The sequence below is a fragment of the Octopus sinensis genome, linkage group LG18, assembly GCF_006345805.1.
Source record: "Octopus sinensis linkage group LG18, ASM634580v1, whole genome shotgun sequence".
Lineage (NCBI taxonomy): Eukaryota > Metazoa > Mollusca > Cephalopoda > Octopoda > Octopodidae > Octopus > Octopus sinensis.
The window spans coordinates 40,880,250-40,902,800 of record NC_043014.1 but is presented as its reverse complement, the minus strand read 5'-3'; the positions used below and the strand labels follow the sequence as shown (position 1 = coordinate 40,902,800).

General features: G+C 38.3%; 1 protein-coding gene across 3 annotated transcripts in view; it reads right to left on the bottom strand.

Moving 5' to 3' along the window:
* Positions 1-22,551, bottom strand: part of LOC115221410 (metallophosphoesterase 1) — a 107,762-nt gene that overhangs the window by 20,212 nt on the left and 64,999 nt on the right. For all 3 annotated transcript variants that reach the window (XM_029791590.2, XM_029791591.2, XM_036510909.1), the window contains exons 4-7: positions 21,930-22,071; positions 8,765-8,951; positions 4,269-4,349; positions 1-76 (exon numbers count right to left, since the gene is read on the bottom strand). The exon at positions 1-76 is cut by the window's left edge and continues 47 nt beyond it. In XM_029791590.2, the coding sequence (XP_029647450.1) occupies positions 1-76; positions 4,269-4,349; positions 8,765-8,951; positions 21,930-22,071 (486 nt within the window). The remainder of the gene's footprint in view (positions 77-4,268; positions 4,350-8,764; positions 8,952-21,929; positions 22,072-22,551) is intronic.

Here is a 22,551-nt window from a genome sequence, read left to right as displayed (position 1 = left end):
ATATTGATTTTAATGGTTCAGGAGCAGCATCAGGGGTGGTGCAATTAAAATCAGATGGGCGGTACATAGGGAAATGCTGCAAAAGGAATTTGGAATTAAGACAGCAATGAAGAGCACTTAATAATGGTTTGAAATTTTGGCACAAGGCCAGCAATTTCGGAGGTAGGGGTAAGTCGATGACATCGACCCCAGTGTTCAACTGGTACTTATTTTATCAACCCTGTAAGGATGAAAGACAAAGTCAACCTCAGCAGAATTTGCCTGGTATGCTAACGATTCTTTTTTCTTTATTGCCCACAAGGGGCTAAACATAGAGGTGACAAACAAGGACAGACAAAGGTATGAAGTTGATTACATCGACCCCAGTGTGTAACTGGTACTTAGTTTATCGACCCTGAAAGGATGAAAGGCAAAGTCAACCTCAGCGGAATTTGAACTCAGAACGTAACGGTAGATGAAATACCTATTTCTTTATTACCCACAAGGGGCTAAACATAGAGGGGGACAAACAAGGACAGACAAAGGTATGAAGTCGATTACATCGACCCCAGTGTGTAACTGGTACTTAGTTTATCGACCCCGAAAGGATGAAAGGCAAAGTCGACCTCAGCGGAATTTGAACTCAGAACGTAACGGCAGACAAAATACCTATTTCTTTATTACCCACAAGGGGCAAAACACAGAGGGGGACAAACAAGGACAGACAAAGGTATGAAGTCGATTATATCGACCCTAGTGCGTAACTGGTACTTATTTAATTGACCCCAAAAGGATGAAAGGCAAAGTCAACCTAGGCGGAATTTGAACTCAGAACGTAACAGCAGATGAAATACCACTAAGCATTTCACTCAGCATGCTAACGTTTCTGCCAGCTCGCTGCTTTAAGAGAAACCAACCCAAAAGAAGATATTTTAATGTAAAAGATTATTAGAACAGAATTTTACCTTTGAATAAAATAATGGGAGTGAGGCTGATGCTGAAGATTTCTGACCATAACTTCTGGCTAAGTATTAGCTGCTCTTTGAGAGATTTGTGGTCAAACCTGTGGTGGTGGAGACCTCTAGCATTCTTGAACCCTAGGTTATATTCCTGCTCACTGTTATTGGGACAGATGGCTATCCATAGACTTGTGAGTGGATTTGGTAGATGGGAGCTGAAAGAAGCCCACCATGTACACACACACACATACATCCCTCTCTCTCTTTCGGAGAGGCACTGAGCACCTACACGCACATATACACACACGGCAATAACTTCCGCCTACCGAATTCAATCACAAAGCTTCGGTCGACTTGGGGCTATAGCGGAAGACACCTGCCCAAAGTGCCATGCAGTGGGACTGAACCCGAAACCATGTAGTTAGGAAGCAAGCTCCCTAACCACACAGCCATGCCCGCGCCCAATACGACGGGCTTCTTTTAGTTTCCGTCTACCAAATACACTCACAAGGCTTTGGTCGGCCCGAGGCTATAGTAGAAGACACTTGCCGAAGGTGCCACGCGGTGGGTCTGAACCCGAAACCATGTAGCTAGGAAGCAAGCTCCCTAACCACACAGCCATGCCCGCGCCCAATACGACGGGCTTCTTTTAGTTTCCGTCTACCAAATACACTCACAAGGCTTTGGTCGGCCGAGGCTATAGTAGAAGACACTTGCCGAAGGTGCCACGCGGTGGGTCTGAACCCGAAACCATGTAGCTAGGAAGCAAGCTCCCTAACCACACAGCCATGCCCGCGCCCAATACGACGGGCTTCTTTTAGTTTCCGTCTACCAAATACACTCACAAGGCTTTGGTCGGCCCGAGGCTATAGTAGAAGACACTTGCCGAAGGTGCCACGTGGTGGGTCTGAACCCGAAACCATGTAGCTAGGAAGCAAGCTCCCTAACCACACAGCCATGCCCGCGCCCAATACGACGGGCTTCTTTTAGTTTCCGTCTACCAAATACACTCACAAGGCTTTGGTCGGCCCGAGGCTATAGTAGAAGACACTTGCCGAAGGTGCCACGCGGTGGGTCTGAACCCGAAACCATGTAGCTAGGAAGCAAGCTCCCTAACCACACAGCCATGCCCGCGCCCAATACGACGGGCTTCTTTTAGTTTCCGTCTACCAAATCCACTCACAAGGCTTTGGTCGGCCCGAGGCTATAGTAGAAGACACTTGCCGAAGGTGCCACGCGGTGGGTCTGAACCCGAAACCATATAGCTAGGAAGCAAGCTATATATATATACCAGAGTAAGCACATAAATGTGAAACAAGGTGGAAAAAAAGAGTACTCAAATACCAGAGGTAGAGTAATATGCTTTATTTAAAAACAGCAGAAATATAACAAAAGCTGTTACTCAGAGTTTCACATTCCTGTGGAAGAACGGGAACGTGAAACTCTGAGTAACAGCTTTTGTTATATTTCTGCTGCTTTTAAATAAAGCATATATATATAGTTAAGTAGCAGTATTTATAACTCTTGTAGACATAAAAGCTATTTTCTCAAGCCAAACCATCTGACACATTACAGGTGGTAGGAAAATCTTCAGTAAATCAGACAGAAAAGTGTATTTTCTTACTTCCATTATCACATTTATATGAATACATCAACACAAATAGTATTATGAAAGCAAACTGCACTGGCTTACAGCAGGACACAAATTATGTTACCTAGGTGATATAATCAATGTTAAGAATAGAACAGTAATGTCAGAAACAAGTTTAAAAGAAATGCTGCCTGTTCTAATTCCGTAAAAACATTAGTATGTGTTAGTTGTAAAATCTCAAGATGAGATCAGAGTAGTGAAGTCAATCGCCACATCAAAGTGGCCGTTCGGTGTTACTACTAGTTTAACACCAGGCAGGTCTTCTGCCAGCTGGTTATCAGTGCAGCACTGCACACTTTCATCATCATCATCATCATCATCATCGTTTAACGTCCGTTTTCCATGCTAGCATGGGTTGGACGGTTCAACTGGGGTCTGGGAAGCCAGAAGGCTGCTCCAGGCCCAGTCTTATCTAGCAATGTTTCTACAGCTGGATGCCCTTCCTAACGCCAACCACTCCGAGAGTGTAGTGGGTGCTTTTTACGTGCCACCTGCACAGGTGCCAATATATTGCTAGCAGGGGGAATGAACCCCTACCATCCTCTAGCAGACAACAGGATCATGAGACTGACTCAGTTTTGAGCTGGTTGGCTCAGCTTCAATCACGAGTACCTGGTTGCCAGAGCGATGAAATCTTTATTAGGATCACATAGGATCGGAACACAGACAGGGGACATTACAAAGACAGACAAATACAAAATGTTGGATGAGTTCGAATGATTATAATAAAAATTCACTTATGTGTAATTTAATTAAATAATTAATTTTAAACCTTATCGTTAGTACACCAGGAAAAATGCTTACTCTTTACTCTTTTACTTGTTTCAGTCATTTGACTGTGGCCATGCTGGAGCACCGCCTTTAGTTGAGCAAATCGACCCCAGGGCTTATTCTTTGTAAGCCTAGTACTTATTGTATCAGTCTTTTTTGCTGAACCGCTATGTTACGGGGACGTAAACACACCAGCATTGGTAATCAAGCGATGTTGGGAGACAAATACAGACACACAAACATATACACATGCACACACATATATATATACATATACATATATATGACGGGCTTCTTTCAGTTTCCATCTACCAAATCCACTCACAAGGCTTTGGTCAGCCCGAGGCTATAGTAGAAGACACTTGCCCAAAGTGCCACGCAGTGGGACTGAACCCAGAACCATGTGGTTGGTAAGGAAGCTACTTACCACACAACCACTCCTGCGCCTGCAACATTTCATTCATCTGCACATTTTGAGTTTAAATTCTGCCGAGATCAACTTTCATCCTTTTGGGGGTCAGTAACTTAGCGGTTTGGCAAAAGAGACTGATAGAATAAGTACTAGGCTTATAAAAAGAATAAGTCCTGGGGTCGATTTGCTCGACTAAAGGCGGTGCTACAGCATGGCCACAGTCAAATGACTGAAACAAGTAAAAGAGTAAAGAGAGAGTATCTTTCAAACTACAAAGTGTGATACAGAAAAACAAAATCATAGCAGAAAGTATAGATGTCGAAATAAATTAAATATGCACAACAATAACATCATATCCAATAATGAATGATGTTTTATCACAGATTCACAACATTCATATGTAAAAAAAAATATATATATATAAAAAAAAAACAAAAAGGAAAAAAAGTTTCCAAATTATATTTTTGAAATATAATATTAAACTAAATAAACAAACCTGGAGAATAATTGGACGAGAGTAAGGTAGAATTTCTATGTTCTTGCAATTCTCTTTTGAAACTTGTTCATAACCCTGAAACTAAATACACAAAAAAAACCGTTAGTGCTGTTTGAAGGTGATTTAAAAGGTGTGTGTGTGTGTGCGTATAAAAGTGTGTTTGGAGGAATATATTGTCTGGGCGGACAGCATATTAGTTCTCAATTAAGTTCCGGTTAACAGCTATCTATCCACTACAATCAGTATTTAATGTCTGTGACTACAATTTGTTACTAGTCACTCTGTGAATTCTTCCAATGGGTAAATTCCATGTATGCTTCGCTGGATGGTAAAAATTGTCTGGAGCTTATATTTTTATTAATAATAAAAGTATGGAAACTTGTACGTCCACAAAATTTATTTCATAATCATATGCAGTATACGAGTAGTCGCTGCAATGGAAATATGTGTAGATCATTATAATATGCTGCATATGATTATAAGATAAATTTTGTGGATATACAAGCCTCCATACTCTTTATCATTATTATTATTATTATTATTATTATTATTGAGTGAGAGAGCAGTGCATGCCATCAAAGTGACACTGGAGTAAAATATACAAAGCCCAGTATACCCATCATGACTACCCGTCTGATAAGGGTACACCAGACACATGCATCACAACCATATGCGCACGACATGGTGATCTCATATCAAGATAAACAGCGCATGACCTTGCAAGTGGGGTCCGGTTAGAATTTTCGTCTGGTCAAGTAACCCATCCTGCTCAAAAGGTCTCTGAATAAGGGTTGATTAAGGATGTTGAACGAAACACCCATGTTTCCAGAAGTGAATTATTCAAACCCCAAAGAATCCCTCTCAACACATGGCTATGATGCTCCCCCACTACTTCTGCTCATGATCAGAGATGCACATATTGTCAGCCCCTAAGGGACATGGTCAACTGGTTAAGGTCAAACAACTGACAAGCAAATCTGTGGTTTTGAGCAGGAATCGAAACCACAATCTTACGATCATGATGCTGACACCCTAACCACTAAACCACGCGCCTCCACATATAAATAAATAGTATAGCTTTAATACAGACTTAGTTATTTCATTTTGAAATCATAGAAACCTTTTTTCGATGACCCTGTATATACATATATATATCTACATCATGACAGTCTCGTCATAAATAATACAGCAGCGCTTCACATTCTTATACTAGATATGCATTGATCCACTTATACATGTATAACCACATTCACATACAAACCACATCCACACACTCACCCAAACATGTATATACATGTATGAATTACACAAACATATATACATGCATACACATGTTTTCATGCACTGAAAGAGATGTGAATGATTGTACGCGTATGTATATAAAAACGTAGACGCATGTGTATGAACTCTGTACAGTTATATGTGTATATATGTATACATACATAACAAATATGAGCATGGAAAAGAGGACATTAAAAGAATAATATATATCATCATCATCATCATCATCATCGTTTAACGTCCGCTTTCCATGCTAGCATGGGTTGGACGGTTCAACTGGGGTCTGGCAAGCCCGAAGGCTGCACCAGGCCAGTCAGATCTGGCAGTGTTTCTACAGCTGGATGCCCTTCCTAACGCCAACCACTCCGAGAGTGTAGTGGGTGTTTTTTACGTGCCACCGACACAGGTGCCAGACGAAAAATCACCCACATATATATATATATATATATCACTGTGATCGACCAGGCTATCAGATGTTGCTACACATCGCTGGTCACAAATCGCTTCGCATTGTTTTAGCCTTCAAATGACACCACCCAGCTGGCTAAACAAGCAGGCCAACAGAAGAAAGAGTGAGAGAAAGTTGTGGTGAAAGAGTACAGCAGGGATCGCCACCACCACCCCTGCCAGAGCCTCATGGAGCTTTAAGTGTCTTCGTTCAATAAACACACACACTATATATTTGTTCTTCACTTGTCTATTAATGTTCTTATTTTTTCTTTGTACTTCAACTCAGGTCCATTGTCCAGAAATCTTTTGTCACACATCTGTGACCTCTTCCGCAACACTTTTCATTTTCATGTGCTCTTGCTGCACTTAAACTACTGTAACTACTCGCCTGGATGATTTATTCCTATCTATTAATCATATATGTGTGTGTGCGCATATGTGCATGTGCCTCTGCAACTGTGTTTATACCCACTGCTACTTGACAACCAGTGTTGGTTTGTTTATATCCCCATAACTTAGCGGTTCAGCAAAACAGGCCAACAGAGTAAGTACCAGGCTTAAAACAGGAAATAAGTATTGGGGTTGATTCATTCCACTGAAGTTCTTCAAGGAAGTATCCCAGAATAGCTGCAGACTAATGATTGAAGCAAGTGAAAAATAAAAGATTTTTGTTGAGTATAGGTGCAGGTGTAGCAGTGTGGTAAGAAGCTTGCTTCTCAACCACATGGCTCTAGGTTCAGTCCCACTATGGGGCACCTTGGGCAAGTGTCTTCTTCTGCAGCCTCAGGTCAACCAAAACCTTGTGAGTGGATTTGGTAGAAGGAAACTTTAAGAAACCTGTCATGTATATGTGTGTGTGTGTGTGTGTGTGTATGTGTGTGTGTGTTTGTGTCTGCGCTTGTCTCCCTGCCCATCATCGCTTGATAACTGGTGTTGGTGTGTTTATGTCCATGTAACTTAGCAGTTTGGCAAAAGAGACTAAAAGAGTAAGTACTACGCTTAAAAAAAAAACATAAGTCCTGGGATTGATTTGTTCAACTAAGACTCTTCAAAGCGGTGCTCCAGCATGACCACAGTCAAAACGACTGAAACAAGTAAAAGAGTAAACAAAAAAAAATATAAATAAAAAGAGTACAGTGATATTGTTGGGGTGGAGGGAGGGGAGGCGAGGGTTGTTGTTTTAGAAATTATGGAGATAAATAAGTAATACGAAAGAAGAAGGAAGAAAGGAATAAATACAATATTTAAGGATTAAATTAGGTACAGTGGTTGATTTCCAATACAGGTGATTAATTAAGCTGTTTGTGATGGGAACTAGAAGGATGAAAATAGCAATGAGTGGTTGGTTAGAAGCATTTAAATGAAATTCAGGTGCATAATTAGGGAATGAAGGTCACTAGGTGGATTTAAGTTGTGGTACAGATGCAAATAAGTGAACTATTTACATGACTAATTGAGGAAGTTGATAAGAAGTTGGTCAAGGTTAGAAGTAGGTCGGTCATTACAATTTCGGTAATTAAGTTTATTCTACTTTTTTTTAACGTTGGGAACTAATTGAAGAAATTGATTAAAAATTGGATTAGGCTAGTGGCTGGGAAGCTTATACTGTTGTGGTGAAGCAGTAAAGAACTTACTATAAATATATGTTGCTAATAGGACGAATAGTGCAGACAAGTTGTCTGGATGGTTAGGGTGCTTGGTTCAAGGTCATAAGGTTCTGAGTTCAATTCCTGTACATGGAGAACACACTGTGTCCTTGAGCAAGGCACTTCATTTTACACCCCCTCCCCCCCACATACCTATTTCTTTATTACCCACAAGAGGCTAAACACAGAGGGGACAAACAAGGACAGACATAGGTATTTAATTTATCGACCCCGAAAGGATGAAAGGCAAAGTCGACCTCGGCGGAATTTGAACTAACAACGTAACGGCAGACCACTAATGTCTTCAACAGAACAGTCTTGCCTGCAATGCTGTATGCATGTGAGACTTGGGCCTTGACAAAGAGAGATGAACAACATCTGTTTATGGCACAGAGAGCCATGGAAAGGTCAATGTTGGGAATCTCACTAAGATATATGTCTGTGTGTGCGTGTATAATATATATATATATGAACGTATGTATGTATGTATGTATGTATATGTAAGTGTTGAATGATGAGAATGAGTGCTCAACACAGCATTGATATACAGAATTCCTTTATTTGCGTATTAGGCTACCATTGGTTTCATGTTAAGAAAAGAGTGTGTGTATCTATCTATCTATCTATCTATATATATATATATATATATATGTATATATGTGTATATAGATAGATAGATAGATAGATAGATAGATAGATAGATAAATAGATAGATACACACACACACACAAACATATACATATATATATATATATAATATATATATATATATGTATATATATATTTCAGTTTATGTCTACCAAATCCACTCACAAGACAATGATTGACCTTGGGCTGCAGCAGAAGACACTTGCCCAAGTGCTATGCAGTAGGACTGAACCCAAGACCACATAGTTGGGAAGTAAGCTTCTTAACCACACAGCCAATCTTTAGAATTTTCTCAATTTCATAAATTCATGGATTTCAAAGACCTTTTAATAAGAAGTTCTACAGTGATTGTACTAACTGAAAATTCATTACAACAACAAAGGAATTATATTTCCAGCCCAAAATAATTAAAAAGATTTTATAATTAAAATGCCTTTAGAATATTCACAAAAAACAATCTTTTTAGCTCACCTGCCAACACTTTAATGTTTGCGAGACTTTATAAATTTTCCGCAATGCCTCGGAGCAGAGTGTACAGCCATCATTTTGCATAGCCATTGAGTTAAGAAGTACAAAAACTGAATCACGAATACGCAAAACTTTCACTGACGGAGCATCAAAAGCCTTTTGAAACCGTTCGTGCTTTTCAATAGTAACACTGAAAGTAAACACAAAGTTTTGAGTTGTCAGTAATATAAGGTATCCAAATACAAAAAAAAAAAAGCAATTTTGACAAATATTTATATACAACTTATTGACAGACACAGGTTCATAAAAACTTCTTTGATACTAAGCAGAGAATATTGTTTTCAATAAAGTTATAGTTAAAATATTCTGTTGGCAAGTGAATATATAAAATAAGAAATATTGGGTTGTCCGGAAAGTGCGTGCCGATTTTTAAAGGAAAGAAATAGGTCAATAAATACTTGCCATTACATTTCTAATCAACCAAATATGAACCATTTTGTTGCACTATGCGTCCCCATCTTTCCTTTAACTTGAAAATACCCTATTCCCAGAATTGAGGTGGTTTCATGGCAAAGAATTCATCAAGGTATCTTTTTACATCATCCAAGGAATTGAAATTTTTACCATTAAGACTATTCTGCAGAGACCTGAATAAGTGGAAATCCGAAGGAGCAATATCTGGTGAATATGGAGGGTGGGGTAACACATCCCAGCCGAGCTGCAGCAATTTTTGTTTGGTTCCCAAAGCATTAAGTGCCGAAAATGAACTTTGTTATCTTCCATTTTAAAGGGTTACAGAATTAACACAGGTTCTAGGAACATAAACCTTCTTCCACAAAAAGACAGCTTAAACTGTGCTCTAAATGGAGGTGTAGTCAAATCCTATTTTATGGACTCAACCATGTTCTAAAATAAGTCAAAAGGTAAGCTACTATAAATCGGCAAGAACTTTCCGGACAACCCAATATATTGAGTTAAAGATGATACTAGCCTATTTACAAGTAAAAGTGTACTGGCACATGTAAAAAAATAGTGTTATCTTTTGACTTAGTTGATTTTTATAATAGATTGATAAAGTCAATTAATTTACCCCTTGTTAGATCATTGCCATATATTATTTTATATACACCCAGACAGAAGCAATAAGTTAAATATTTGAAATTATATAGGCTGGTAGTCTGCTGTTTAAGCCATCACCAATAAAAATTTTCAATAAATTCAAACAAACATATTTCTATTTGTTTCAATCATCCGACTGACGCTTTATTGAGGTACCGCCTTCAACGGCTTTTAGTTTATCACAAATCAACACAGTTATTTATTTCAAGCTTGGTATTTATTTTATCAACAAAGTTACAGGACATAAAAGTAGCAGAATATAAACACACACACACACACAGAAAAGTTGTTGGCATACCATCAGATAATATGATTTATGTTTTTATATTCTAGACACTTCCAGATATAAATCATATGATCACTATACAGTTTCAATAAAGTCTTTTAGAGGCCACATCAATAGTCCAGACATAATTTGCTACCCAGGTCATAAGCTTTGTAGCTAAAAAGCAAAGAGCAAATCATGCTTACTTCAAAATGAAATTATCCAATCAAGACATAAGCTAGACTCCAGACAAGATTCATCATATATGCATTGCTGTATTGAGAAATTGGGGTTATAGTAAAAGAAAACTTAGCCCATACTATGGTGTAGTATGAGCCTAGAAATAATGTCAAAAATCCCTACATGCCCTGCAATGTTCAAAGTTTCATCATCATCATCATTTAACGTCCACTTTCCATGCTAGCATGGGTTGGATGATTTGACTGAGGACTGGTGAACCAGATGGCTGTGCCAGGCTCCAATCTGATCTGGCAGAGTTTCTACAGCTGGATGCCCTTCCTAATGCCAACCACTCCAAGTGTGTAGTGGGTGCTTTTATGTCCCACTAGCACGAGGGCCAGTCTGGCGGTACTGGTAATGGCCACGTTCGAAACAGCGTTTTTTACGTGCCACCTGCACAGGAGTCAGTCCAGCGGCACTGGCAATGACCTTGCTTGAATGATTTGTTCACGTGCCACCAGCACAAGTGCCAGTAAGGCAACACTGGTAACGATCATGCTCAAATGGTGCTTGCCAGACAGCTGCTCCGGCAGTGATCTCACTCAGATGGAGCTGTTAGCGCTCCACTGGCACGGGTGCCAATCATCGAATTTGGTTCAATTTCGATTTCAATTCAAAAAAGGAATTCTTCAGTACCCAAATCTTCCTTCTCACTATCAGACTAATTCCCTATAACCTAAACATTCCTGCTTCTCAACCATGTAACAGTCAAGATCTTTACATGAGGTGGTATCAAAAAGTTCCAGGACTGGTTATGTTTAATAAAAAATAACTTATTTACCTAAGTTCTAACATCATCTCCTTTGAAGTAGTCACCCTGCGCAACAATACACCAGTCCCAGCGACCCTGCCACTTTTGGAATCCAGCCTAGAAGTCGTTTTTTTGTGAGCAAGTTGAGAACCTTCTGTAGTTCATTCTGGATCTCAACATTTCTTATTTCTTTCTGGCACGTGAAAAAACATTCGAGCAAGGTCGTTGCCAGTGCCGCTGGATTGGCTCCTGTGCTGGTGGCACATAAAAAGCACCATTTGAGTGTGGCCGTAGCCAGTACCACCTGACAGGCCCTCGTGCCGGTGGCATGTAAAAGCACTCACTACACTCTCGGAGTGGTTGGTGTTAGGAAGGGCCTCCAGCTGTAGAAACTCTGCCAGATCAGACTGGAGTCTGCTGCAGCCATCTGGTTTGCCAGACCTCAGTCAAATCGTCCAACCCATGCTAGCATGGAAAGCGGACGTTAAACGATGATGATGATGATGATGAATAAAGGTGCTGCATAGTGGGGCTTAGTCTAACAAAAGTGTTACTTCAAACTGGCAATGAATAAGCATTGATATCAGCATTTTAGTCAGTTCAATTCAAAGAAATCTATGAAAACCTCAAGTCTTCTAGAAAACTGGAAAAAAAAAAAAAGTATGTTGCAAGTGAATGACACAACAGAGAATGTGAACAGCATTCGTTGACAGAGGGGAAAATGAGCCTCTCAAAAGAACCTACTCCTGGGCTAAAGAACATTTTACATGAACAACTATAACTACAGAAAAAGCTCCTACCCAACTTGCATGTCAAATAAGGCTTGACGTAACATTATGTCAAAGTACTGAATAAAGTAGGCATCCACCAGTGATTGCTTCTCAGCCTTCTCCTGTTTTATTACAATTCTGCAGGCAATAAAAGAAGAGCTTAAGACTGGATGCCCTTGAGCAAGAACCTCTTCGTGCTGATGGCCCAGTTCTCATAGCTTGAATCTGTTAAAGAATTAAAAGAAATTCAAAATGTAGAGGCAAGGCCAAGAATCGAGAGACTTTGAAGTAAAACTAGTCAAGACAAAAAGCCTTTGTTAGCAGGAAAGAAGACGGGATTATACTGCTAACAGCAAGATGGCCATGCTCAATATGCAGAAAAAGGTGTTAGTAGGAACTCTGTACTATGAAACCCGAGTAAACTATGAGCACAAGGCATGCAATGAGATCACAGGCAGGCTGCCAGAGAAGGGCTTCATGTGTAGCGGATACATAGGAGAGACAGTTAGTAACAAAAGTAACCATAAATGAAATGCTTTCAAATGCTTACAAGGCTACCTAGAAGTAGTTGATAACTTCTGTTACCTAGGTAACCTAATTAGTAGTGGGGATAGGTATTCCAAGAAGATAAGAGTAAGAACAGAGAGGAAGAAGTTCAGGGTTCTGATTCCCTCACTACCAACAAAGGATTCTCTCACTGAACAAGGGGCAAATTGAATGATGTTTCTCTATGAAGTCTGACGTGAAACATGGGCATTGAATGCAGATGTATGATAGCTGAAGGGAAACGAGGCAAGCATGCTCTGTTGTATGCATAGCATTAGTGTGCATGAACAATAGCATGCAAATAAACTAACAGAAAAACTAAGTCTAAGAGGAATCACAACTGTGTATGTCAAAGGGAAGAGTGAGCTGGTATGGACATGTGATATATGAGGGAGTGCTGAAAAGTCACTGGCTTTAAGGGTATCACAAAAGGCCTGGTCAGAGGCTCAGCCTTCTAAGTTCTTTTACAGGGCTTAGTAAAACTGAAGGATTTCTGCAGTAAGTGTGTGAATCTAAGAGGGGAATATATTTGAATAAAATCCTAATTAACTGATCCGGCTGTATTTTTTTTAACCCATAGTCAGGAACTCTTCAGCACCCCCTTGTACATGAAATATGACAGTTGGATAAAGAGCCATCCATGTGGAAAGGACCTGTGGGAGAGGAAAAATTAAGGAAGACATGAGACATACTGAAAGCTTATCTCAGAAGGCTGAACTTCGCAAAGGAGAAAACAAAGGGCTTTGTTAATTGGCAAGATGCAATACTGAAGAAAACTTATCCAACCCATGCAAAAATGGAAAAATCAAACATAAAACATGATCTCTTCATATACATTTGTTAAAAATAACCACAATCCGCTACAAGAAAATAAAAATGGGTGTTTTTATAGGTTCTCAGATGAAAGTTATTACAACATGCTGAAATTTCACCCCACAATGACAATAGTTGTAGGAATGTTGGGATAAAAACATTTGGAAATACAAAAATTTTTAATTTTTACTGACTGGTGAAAAATATGCTTTGAGAGTATTATATCTTAGGTTGTAATATGAGCCTGGAGGTTCATTTCTTATTTTTGCATTTCAATCACTTTCTTTAGAATGTGGAAGATGTCATTTCACTAGAGTGCATTTCTCACGTGTATTTTCAATGTGATAACAAACTATTCTATTGAACAAAGGTCCACCTTATGCGTAATTCTTAAGAAAAAATAAATAAAGCTAATCCTGTGGTTCTCAACCAGGGTTCACATGACCCAGTGGTGGGGAGTCCAATAAAGGTTTTGTTGTTAAAATTTATGACAATACACAAAATATTTTAATTTCTTTCTATACATTTCCTAATAATATTTCATTATAAAAATATAGTAGAATTTTTTTAAATATCGATTGGATGGCTATGGAGGTCCAGCAGAGTAGAACAGGAATTAAATAGGCAGAAAATAGTTAAAAACCAATGAGATAATCTTTCAATGTTATTAGTTAATTCCAAGTTGTGTTGTGTATTTTCTGAAATAAAGATTAATCAATTTTATTTCTTTCACTTGTTTCCCAACACTACCCATCACGAAAGTTGTTCTACAAGTTCAGAACCTGTTATTCTACGTTAATTATAACCTTCAACTTATATAAAATTGAAGTTTGATCATTTACAATGGATTCTCCACAAGAGGTTTTGTGAAAATGGCGCCCATCTGAAGTACTCACCTTGCCAGATAGTGTAAAAAAGAAACAAAAACTTTTACATAACACACAAAAATCAGACATAATCGAGATCAGTAAACTTAAATTATTCAATATTTTGTAAGAGTTTCTACAAAACAATTGGAAAATTTCCATTCGACATATGCTCGCTCTCTTGTACCTTGAGGGCTTGCTCTGATTTCCCACCATTACCATCTTATCTTTGTTCCCAACTTCTCCCACACACCTTCATAAAATGCAGGGTAGCCATGTATTTTTTTCAATAGCAAAACACCTGTACTTGTCACTCTGTCAAACTTCAACCTCTCAACACCTGGCATAAAGCCATCCCACCACTCTCAGATACCTACCTCTACCATACACACACACACACACACTAAGTTACTCTTTTACTTGTTTCAGTGATTTGACTGTGGCCATGCTGGAGAACCGCCTTTAGTCGAGCAAATCGATCCCAGGACTTATTCTTTGTAAGGCTAGTGCTTATTCTATCGGTCTCTTTTGCTGAACCGCTAAGTTACAGGGACGTAAACACACCAGCATCGGTTGTCAAGTGATGTTGGGGGACGAACACAGACACAAACATATACACACACAAACATATATATATATATATATATATATATATATATATATACATATATATGACTGGCTTCTTTCAGTTTCTGTCTACCAAATCTACTCACAAGGCTTTGGTCGGTCCGAAGCAATAGTAGAAGATACTTGCCCAAGGTGCCACGCTGTGGGAGTGAACCCGGAACCATGTGGTTGGTAAGCAAGCTACTTACCACACAGCCACTCCTGCGCCTAGTTGAGGAAGTTTTTTTTTTTTTTTTCCTTTTCCTGTCATGCAAATTATTTGGTAACCTCACTAATACAGTGGCACCAAGCACACGCTGTGAAGTGGTCAGCATTAGGGAAGGCATCTAGCTGCAGAAACTATATCAAAGCTGACATAGGAGCTTCACACAGCCCTGCAGCTCACCAGATCCTATCAAACACATCTAGTCATAAAAAATATTACTTTACTTGGAAACAGGTGAAGGTTGGCAACAGGGAAGGCATCTAGTAGTAGAAAATTTTATTTCAACTAATTCTGTCCAAACCATGCAAACATGAAAAAGTGAACTTTTGATAATGATGACACAGAATGCAAACAACTCTTCATCTTGAAGGAGCTTGTAGCTTGTAGATAAATATAAATGTGCATTCATTGATTTTTACCCCATTAAGCATTTGGAATTTACCAAAATTGTAATTTGAAATTGTCCATGGTTTAACTATGGCCTAAACCAGCCATATCAGACCCAAATATTCTGTCTGTTTGATATTCAAACCAACCAGATGCAGGCTTTCATACCTACCTAAAATGTCATTCTAAAAATAAACAATCACATTATCAAAATCTCAAATATACAAGATAATGCATGATTAATTGAAAACCATGTGAATTAATAAGCGTTATGTTTCACACAGTTATCTGAATGCTAAAGGGTTATGAATATAATTTTCATTTCAGTAAACAGAGAATACTAAATATTCTTTGTTTCAGATTTTAATGCATCTCTGTTTCCAGTTTTTGTAGATGCAGTAAGAATTATTGTCACTGCTATCACAGACAGGATAGCAATATTTGATCAAGCTGAAACACAGTCCAGTCAAGATAAAACAAATTTGAGGTCTTCAGAAAGCTACCTTAGATGTTCCACATATTTTAGACAATTTAATTTTTTTTTTCTTTTCAAATCAGCAATGAACTAAAATGGATGGAAACTTGTCGATATGCAACAAAACAGCTTTCAATGAATCAATGTACCCAATTATCAAGCTTATTCTATCAAAATATTGATTTTATTGCAGACAAGGCTGCCTTCCATTATACCAAGAAGGACATGTTCTTTTGAGAATTACAAAACTTACATACATTAACATTTTCACTGATACAGATGGCAGTCAAAATTTCTGCATCACTCTTCAACAACACCAAGTTCCTAACAAAGTTGTTTACTTTGTGCGGTTCATAAAATATGAAGTCAAAATTTATTGGTTTCACAAGACTCAGCATTATTGAACTCACTTATTATCTTGAAGAGCCACCTGGGCACCTTGTCATTGATATATATATATTTACCTTTTTTGTATCTCCTACAGCACATGGTTACCCCTTCTTCTAAATGTGAGAAGCCATGTGACACTTCTATCACAAGAATCTGCTTGATTCTCTCCTTCACTTTCTCCATACTTTAACATCTTATTTGTGGGCATAAAGGTGCGCACCTATACCCTTAAGTTTCATAGTCTTGCAAGCTGCATGGTGCCTGTGGCAGAAAAATTAATGCCAGTGTGACACCACATAAAAGTACCCATGTAGTGCCATGAAAATGCCCCCACCACACTCTGTAAAAACCATGCGAAATCAAACTGAAGTTTGGTTCAGCCCCCTGGCTTGCCAGCTCTGGTCACACCATCCAAGGACAACAGGCATATGGTGATGATGATGATGATAAACTTGGTAAAGTGGTTAGCATTAGGAAGGGCATCCAACTGTAGAAACCATGCCAAATCAGACTGAGGTTTGGTTCAGCCCTCTGGCTTGCTTAGCTCTGGTCACACCATCCAAGGACAACAGGCATCTGATGATGATGATGATGATAAACTTGGTAAAGTGGTTGGCATTAGGAAGGACATCCAACTGTAGAAACCATGCCAAAGCAGACACTGGAACCTGATGCAGTTCTTGGACCCATCAGATTCTGCCAAACGATCCAACCCATGCCAGTATGGAATGTGGATGCCAAATGATAATGATGATGATGATTTCTTGTATTTACCAAATGCTTTCTAAGCCAGAGGTACATGACAAGCATAGCAATTGCAAACTGACAGTTGACCTTTTCTCTTCAAATACTGCTGAATTTTCCCCAAACCCAGCCAAATATTGCAGTACACATGTATGATCTAACTTATGCTCTAAATTCCAATATTAAAATCAAAATAAGTGTAAATAAATTTTCCTTGTCATGCAGCCCATAGTATGTGTGTGTGATACAAATGTCCATTGTCCATAAGGCAGCGAGCTGGCAGAAACGTTAGCACGCCGGGCGAAATGCCTAGCGGTATTTCGTCTGACGTTATGTTCTGAGTTCAAATTCCGCCAAGGTCGACTTTGCCTTTCATCCTTTGGGGTCGATAAATTAAGTACCATTTACGCACTGGGGTCGATGTAATCGACTTAATCCCTTTGTCTGTCCTTGTTTGTCCCCTCTATGTTTAGCCCCTTGTGGGCAATAAAGAAATAAGAAATATCCATTGTTGCATCACCATTGGCATCTGACCCAAATTTTCCAGGTAGAGATCCATGGTCTCTCAAGACCAACAGATGCCTAACTAACAAATGTCCACATATATTACAACTAATAATACTTCAGTTTTAACTAGTCTACAATTTATGTTTCCATATCTAACATTTCCTATTTTAAGATCTTTTGTACCACAGCGTAACTGACTATTCTAAATTCTATAGAGTATGGAACACAAGAGACATGATGGTAAGGTCAAATGGAAATCTATGTTCTATAATCAATATGTACTATATGGTATATCAATATCCAAGTTTTTTCAGATGTTACTGCAGACCCTGCGTTCACATACTCCCTCCACAACACTGATATCAAGAAATCCTCTTGCGAGCGTGACCTAGGCATCACTGTCAGCAGTGATTTGCGTTGGACAAAGCATATCTCTAAGATTGTCAGGAAGGCCGAGGGTGTCTTGGCATCACTCATCAGGTCTTTTGTTAGCCGCTCTCCAGCCATCTATTTAAAACTGTATACAGCTATGGTACGACCACACTTGGAATTTGCATCATCAGTTTGGAACCCCTATCTTGCACAGAACATTGACCTCCTGGAATCTGTCCAGAGACGTGCAACCAAACGCATACTCTCCATCAGACACCTACCATATTCTGAGCGCCTTGTTTCCCTGGCATGGATTCACTGAAGCTCCGGCGTCTGGCGACGGACTTGGTAAACACCCACAAAGTTATCAACCACCTCACCAACAACAACACTGAACACCTTTTTGATCTCCATGTGTCTAACACACGTGGACATGCCTACAAAGTCAGAAAACAATACAGCTCTCATGACTTTCGGAAACATTTTTTCACGCTCAGAGTTGCTGAAGCATGGAATAAACTGCCTGCGTCAGTTGTTGACTGCCATGACACTGCATCTTTTAAGGCCCTCATGCTTTCCGAAATCCGCCGAAACTACACCTGATTATATATACACTTTAGATGAGTTGTAGTGCACCTGAGCACTGTACACAATTATTATTATTATTATTATTATTATTATAACAGCATATCTTCTTCTAATAACAACTCTAAACAACACTTCATTTATTATTAATTAAATTGTTCTTGTTTATCTCCGCAAAAAAAAATAGAAAAAATAAAATATTGTATGAACAACAAAGTTCAGAAAAACTTGAAGAATTGGGGTAAAGAGAGACAGGTTACTCTTAAGTAATAGCTAAATTAATGAAAAAGAAGCCAATAGTCTCCTTGTACACATAAAGCTGTCACAACAAAATTAGATTGAAGTATAATCTATAGACAGAGTGTTTAGAAAGTTTGCATTGATATCTCTGTAGCAATCACAGGTTGTAGGAATGGTTTTGCAAGAAATTCTACAATGGTTACTACTACAACTAGGAATAACATTTCTAATCATTTAATCAAATAATGGTCTGACTTAGAATAATGTTATCCTATCTACAGCTGAGACATAAAAAGTGGATAACTTAGAAATGGTTTCTGAGTTAAGAACAAAGCAAGCAATTTTTGAGATGGAGGTGGGTAGTCAAATTAGATCAATCCCAGTACTTGGCTGGTATTTTATGTTATTGACCCTGGAAGGACGAAAGCCAAAATTAACCTTGGCAGGATTTGAACTCAGAATGTAAAAGAGCCAGAACAAAAAAAAAAATGGAAAGGATATTTTTTTTAAATGAGTCTGCCAGTTTACCAACTTAATTTTTGTGACCCCCTTCAGTCATGAATGACCATGGGATTGCACCTAGAAAGTTACCCTCCGAGGTACAAGTCTGGGCAAGGTTGTTTTTATGGAAGACCAACTTAATTATATTTTACTAATTAGTAATAATCTAATATTATAACCTTTGACAATCTCATCAATGTCAGGTTTGAGCATTTGACAATAAAGCACTGTCTATATATTTCAATTAATTTCTTTAAAAAAAAATCAATCAAGAATTTGAAGAGATTAAAATAATTATTAAGCTTAGTATTTGGAACCTAACACAACAATCTTGCATATAATTATGACTTATCATTTACATGAAGAGTGCTGAAAAGTTCCTGGCTTTGGGATCAGATAATCATGATTTTATTCAACATATTCCCTTCTCAGATTCACACACTTATTGCAGCGGCCCTTCAGTTTTACTAAGCCCTGTAAAAGAACTTGGAAGGTTAACCTTCCAACTAGGCCTTTCACAAAAACCTCAAAATCAGGAACTTTTCAGCACTTGGTCACACAAGAGAGTTACTTGTCATATTGCTGGTCACTCTGGAAGTATCGTTTTGCCAGCCTAGGTAATGTTGGGAAATAAGGCATTGATATAATAATTATAATTTAACTTTTAGTAAATTCCTTGGTGCTGACACAAAATGATGAAATAAATGCTAATTTTTGATTGAAAGTATCTATTACCTTAAAATAATTTAAATAAAATGATATGTAATAAGTTTTAAAAAAATCAAAAACAAAATTGCTCCCCTTATTGGTTTTACATTATGGAAGACCCCTGCCCACTCTCTCTTTCTACACACACACACACAACACACACACACACATATATATATATATTATATATATATATTATATATATATATATATATATATATATATACACATACACACATATATATATACATATATATATGTATATATATATGATAGATCGCTAGCCACTACACATTCTTTATTTTCTCTCCTTGTTTCTCTCTGTGTTCCTTTCTGTGGAAGAGCGTGGGCTCGAAACGTTAAAGACTTTTTCAATTCCCGAGCGATATGCTAATACATCTGTTTGTTTTCTACACCACCTGTCTTTGTCTTTTGTTTTTTTTTGTGAATTCTCCCTATATATATATTTGTTTGTTTGTACTCCACCTGCCTTCGTCTTTTGTTTATTTTCGTAAACTTTCCCTTTATATATATATATATACACGTGACCGACCAGACCATCAGATGTTGTCACAATGCGTTCGCATTGTTTTACCCTTCGAATGACGCCACCCCGCTGGCTAAGCGAGCAGGCCATATATATATATATATATATATATATATATATATATATATATATAGGCGCAGGAGTGGCTGTGTGGTAAGTAGCTTGTCTACCTGCCACATGGTTCCGGGTTCAGTCCCACTGCGTGGCATCTTGGGCAAGTGTCTTCTACTGTAGCCCCGGGCCGACCAAAGCCTTGTGAGTGGATTTGGTAGACGGAAACTGAAAGAAGCCTGTCGTATATATATATATATATATATGTATGTATGTGTGTGTTTGTGTTTGTCCCCCTAGCATTGCTTGACAACCGATGCTGGTGTGCTTATGTCCCCGTTACTTAGCGGTTCGGCAAAAGAGACCGATAGAATAAGTACTAAAAGGCGGTGCTCCAGCATGGCCGCAGTCAAATGACTGAAACAAGTAAAAGAGAAAAAGAGAAAAAGAGATATATAAAAGAACATTATTATTCATAAAAATAATAACGTTAGTGGCTGCAAGCATAAAAGCTGTAAAAGCAAAATTTTAAAAAAACATATAAAATATAGAAATATATTTATATATAATAGGGTACTAATAAGCACCTGCTTTGCTAAAGATAGGAGTAAAAAAACTCAGTATGTATGTATGTGTGTGTGAAGGTGCATGGTTCAGTGGTTAGAGCATTGAGCTCACAATCACAAGGTAGTAAGTTCAGTTCCAGGACTAGGCTGTGTTCTTGAGCAAGACACTTCATTTCACGTTGCTCTAGTTCACTCAGTTGTAGAAATGAGTTGCCATGTACTGGCCTTTGTATTTCCCTTGGATAACATCGGTGGCATGGAGAGGTAAGCAACATTGCCTGGACATGTGCCTCGGAGGGGAATTTTCTAAGTGCAACCCCATTGTCATTCATGACCGAAGGGGGTCTTTACCCTTTTATAGATATAAATATATTAACTGCAATGGACTATTAGGAGAACACTTTCTTGCATTCTGTTACAGAGAACTATCTTACAAAGATCTAATAGTACTCACTTTCCTCCGCTGTCTCTGACTATTTCTCTTTCACTGTGTGTGTCTGAGAGAGACGTTCACTTATGCATTGCCTGTCATCAAGCTTAGCATGTGCACTAATCCTACACCCCTTATGTTAACTCTCTCTCTCTATCTATCTATCTATCTGTGTCTGTCTGTCAATCCACCTATCTATTTCATACTTGCTTTTGCCTACTTTCTATTCCATGTAAAGCATGACTAGTGAAAACCGAACGGCAGTTAGATTTATATCAGCTATTATAATTATATAGAGACACGAAAGGCAGTCACAAGCAGGTCAGCATCAAATATGATGATACCAAAAGAAAAAAGAAGATATTTTAACTTTATATTCTTGTTCAAAACATTCAAAACCTCCTTTCCAAGAAGAGAAAATAAAAAAGAAAAAAAAGAAAATAATTTCAAAAAGTATACTTACTCATAATGAAAACCTATATCATGATTGCCAACAACAGCATAGAATGATATATCTTTGGAATGATGAAACATCTTTTTAAAACGATCGACATGATACTGGAATTCCTTATCAGAACTCCATTTGCCTTCGTCAAATAAATCTCCTATTAAAAAAAAGAAAATATAGTGTTTTAGTTCCATCACAACTATATTCCACATATCTAATCTAAACAGTCATCATACTACTTTACAGATTTTTTTTTTCTCTTTCTTTTTCTACAAAACAGTCTAAACACTTGGTCATGTGCCTAATTAAGATGCGTGGCTGAATTGTTAGGCAGTTGCGCTCATGATCACTGGATTGTGGGTTCGATTCCCTGATTGGGCAACGCGTTGTGTTCTTGAGCAAAACACTTCATTTCATGTTGCTCCAGTGCCTCTTCCTGTGAGGTGGGAATGTTGGCCTGCCCACCTAGCCAGCAGGGCAGTGTCATTTGAAGGCTAAAGCAATTCAAAAGCGCATTGTGACCAGTGATGTGTGACAAAATCTGATAGCCTGGTCAGTCACGTGATCATGTGTAACACATAGATTTATTAGAATATGAAACTCAGTTCGGATAGCTAGTTTAATGAATTACCCCGGC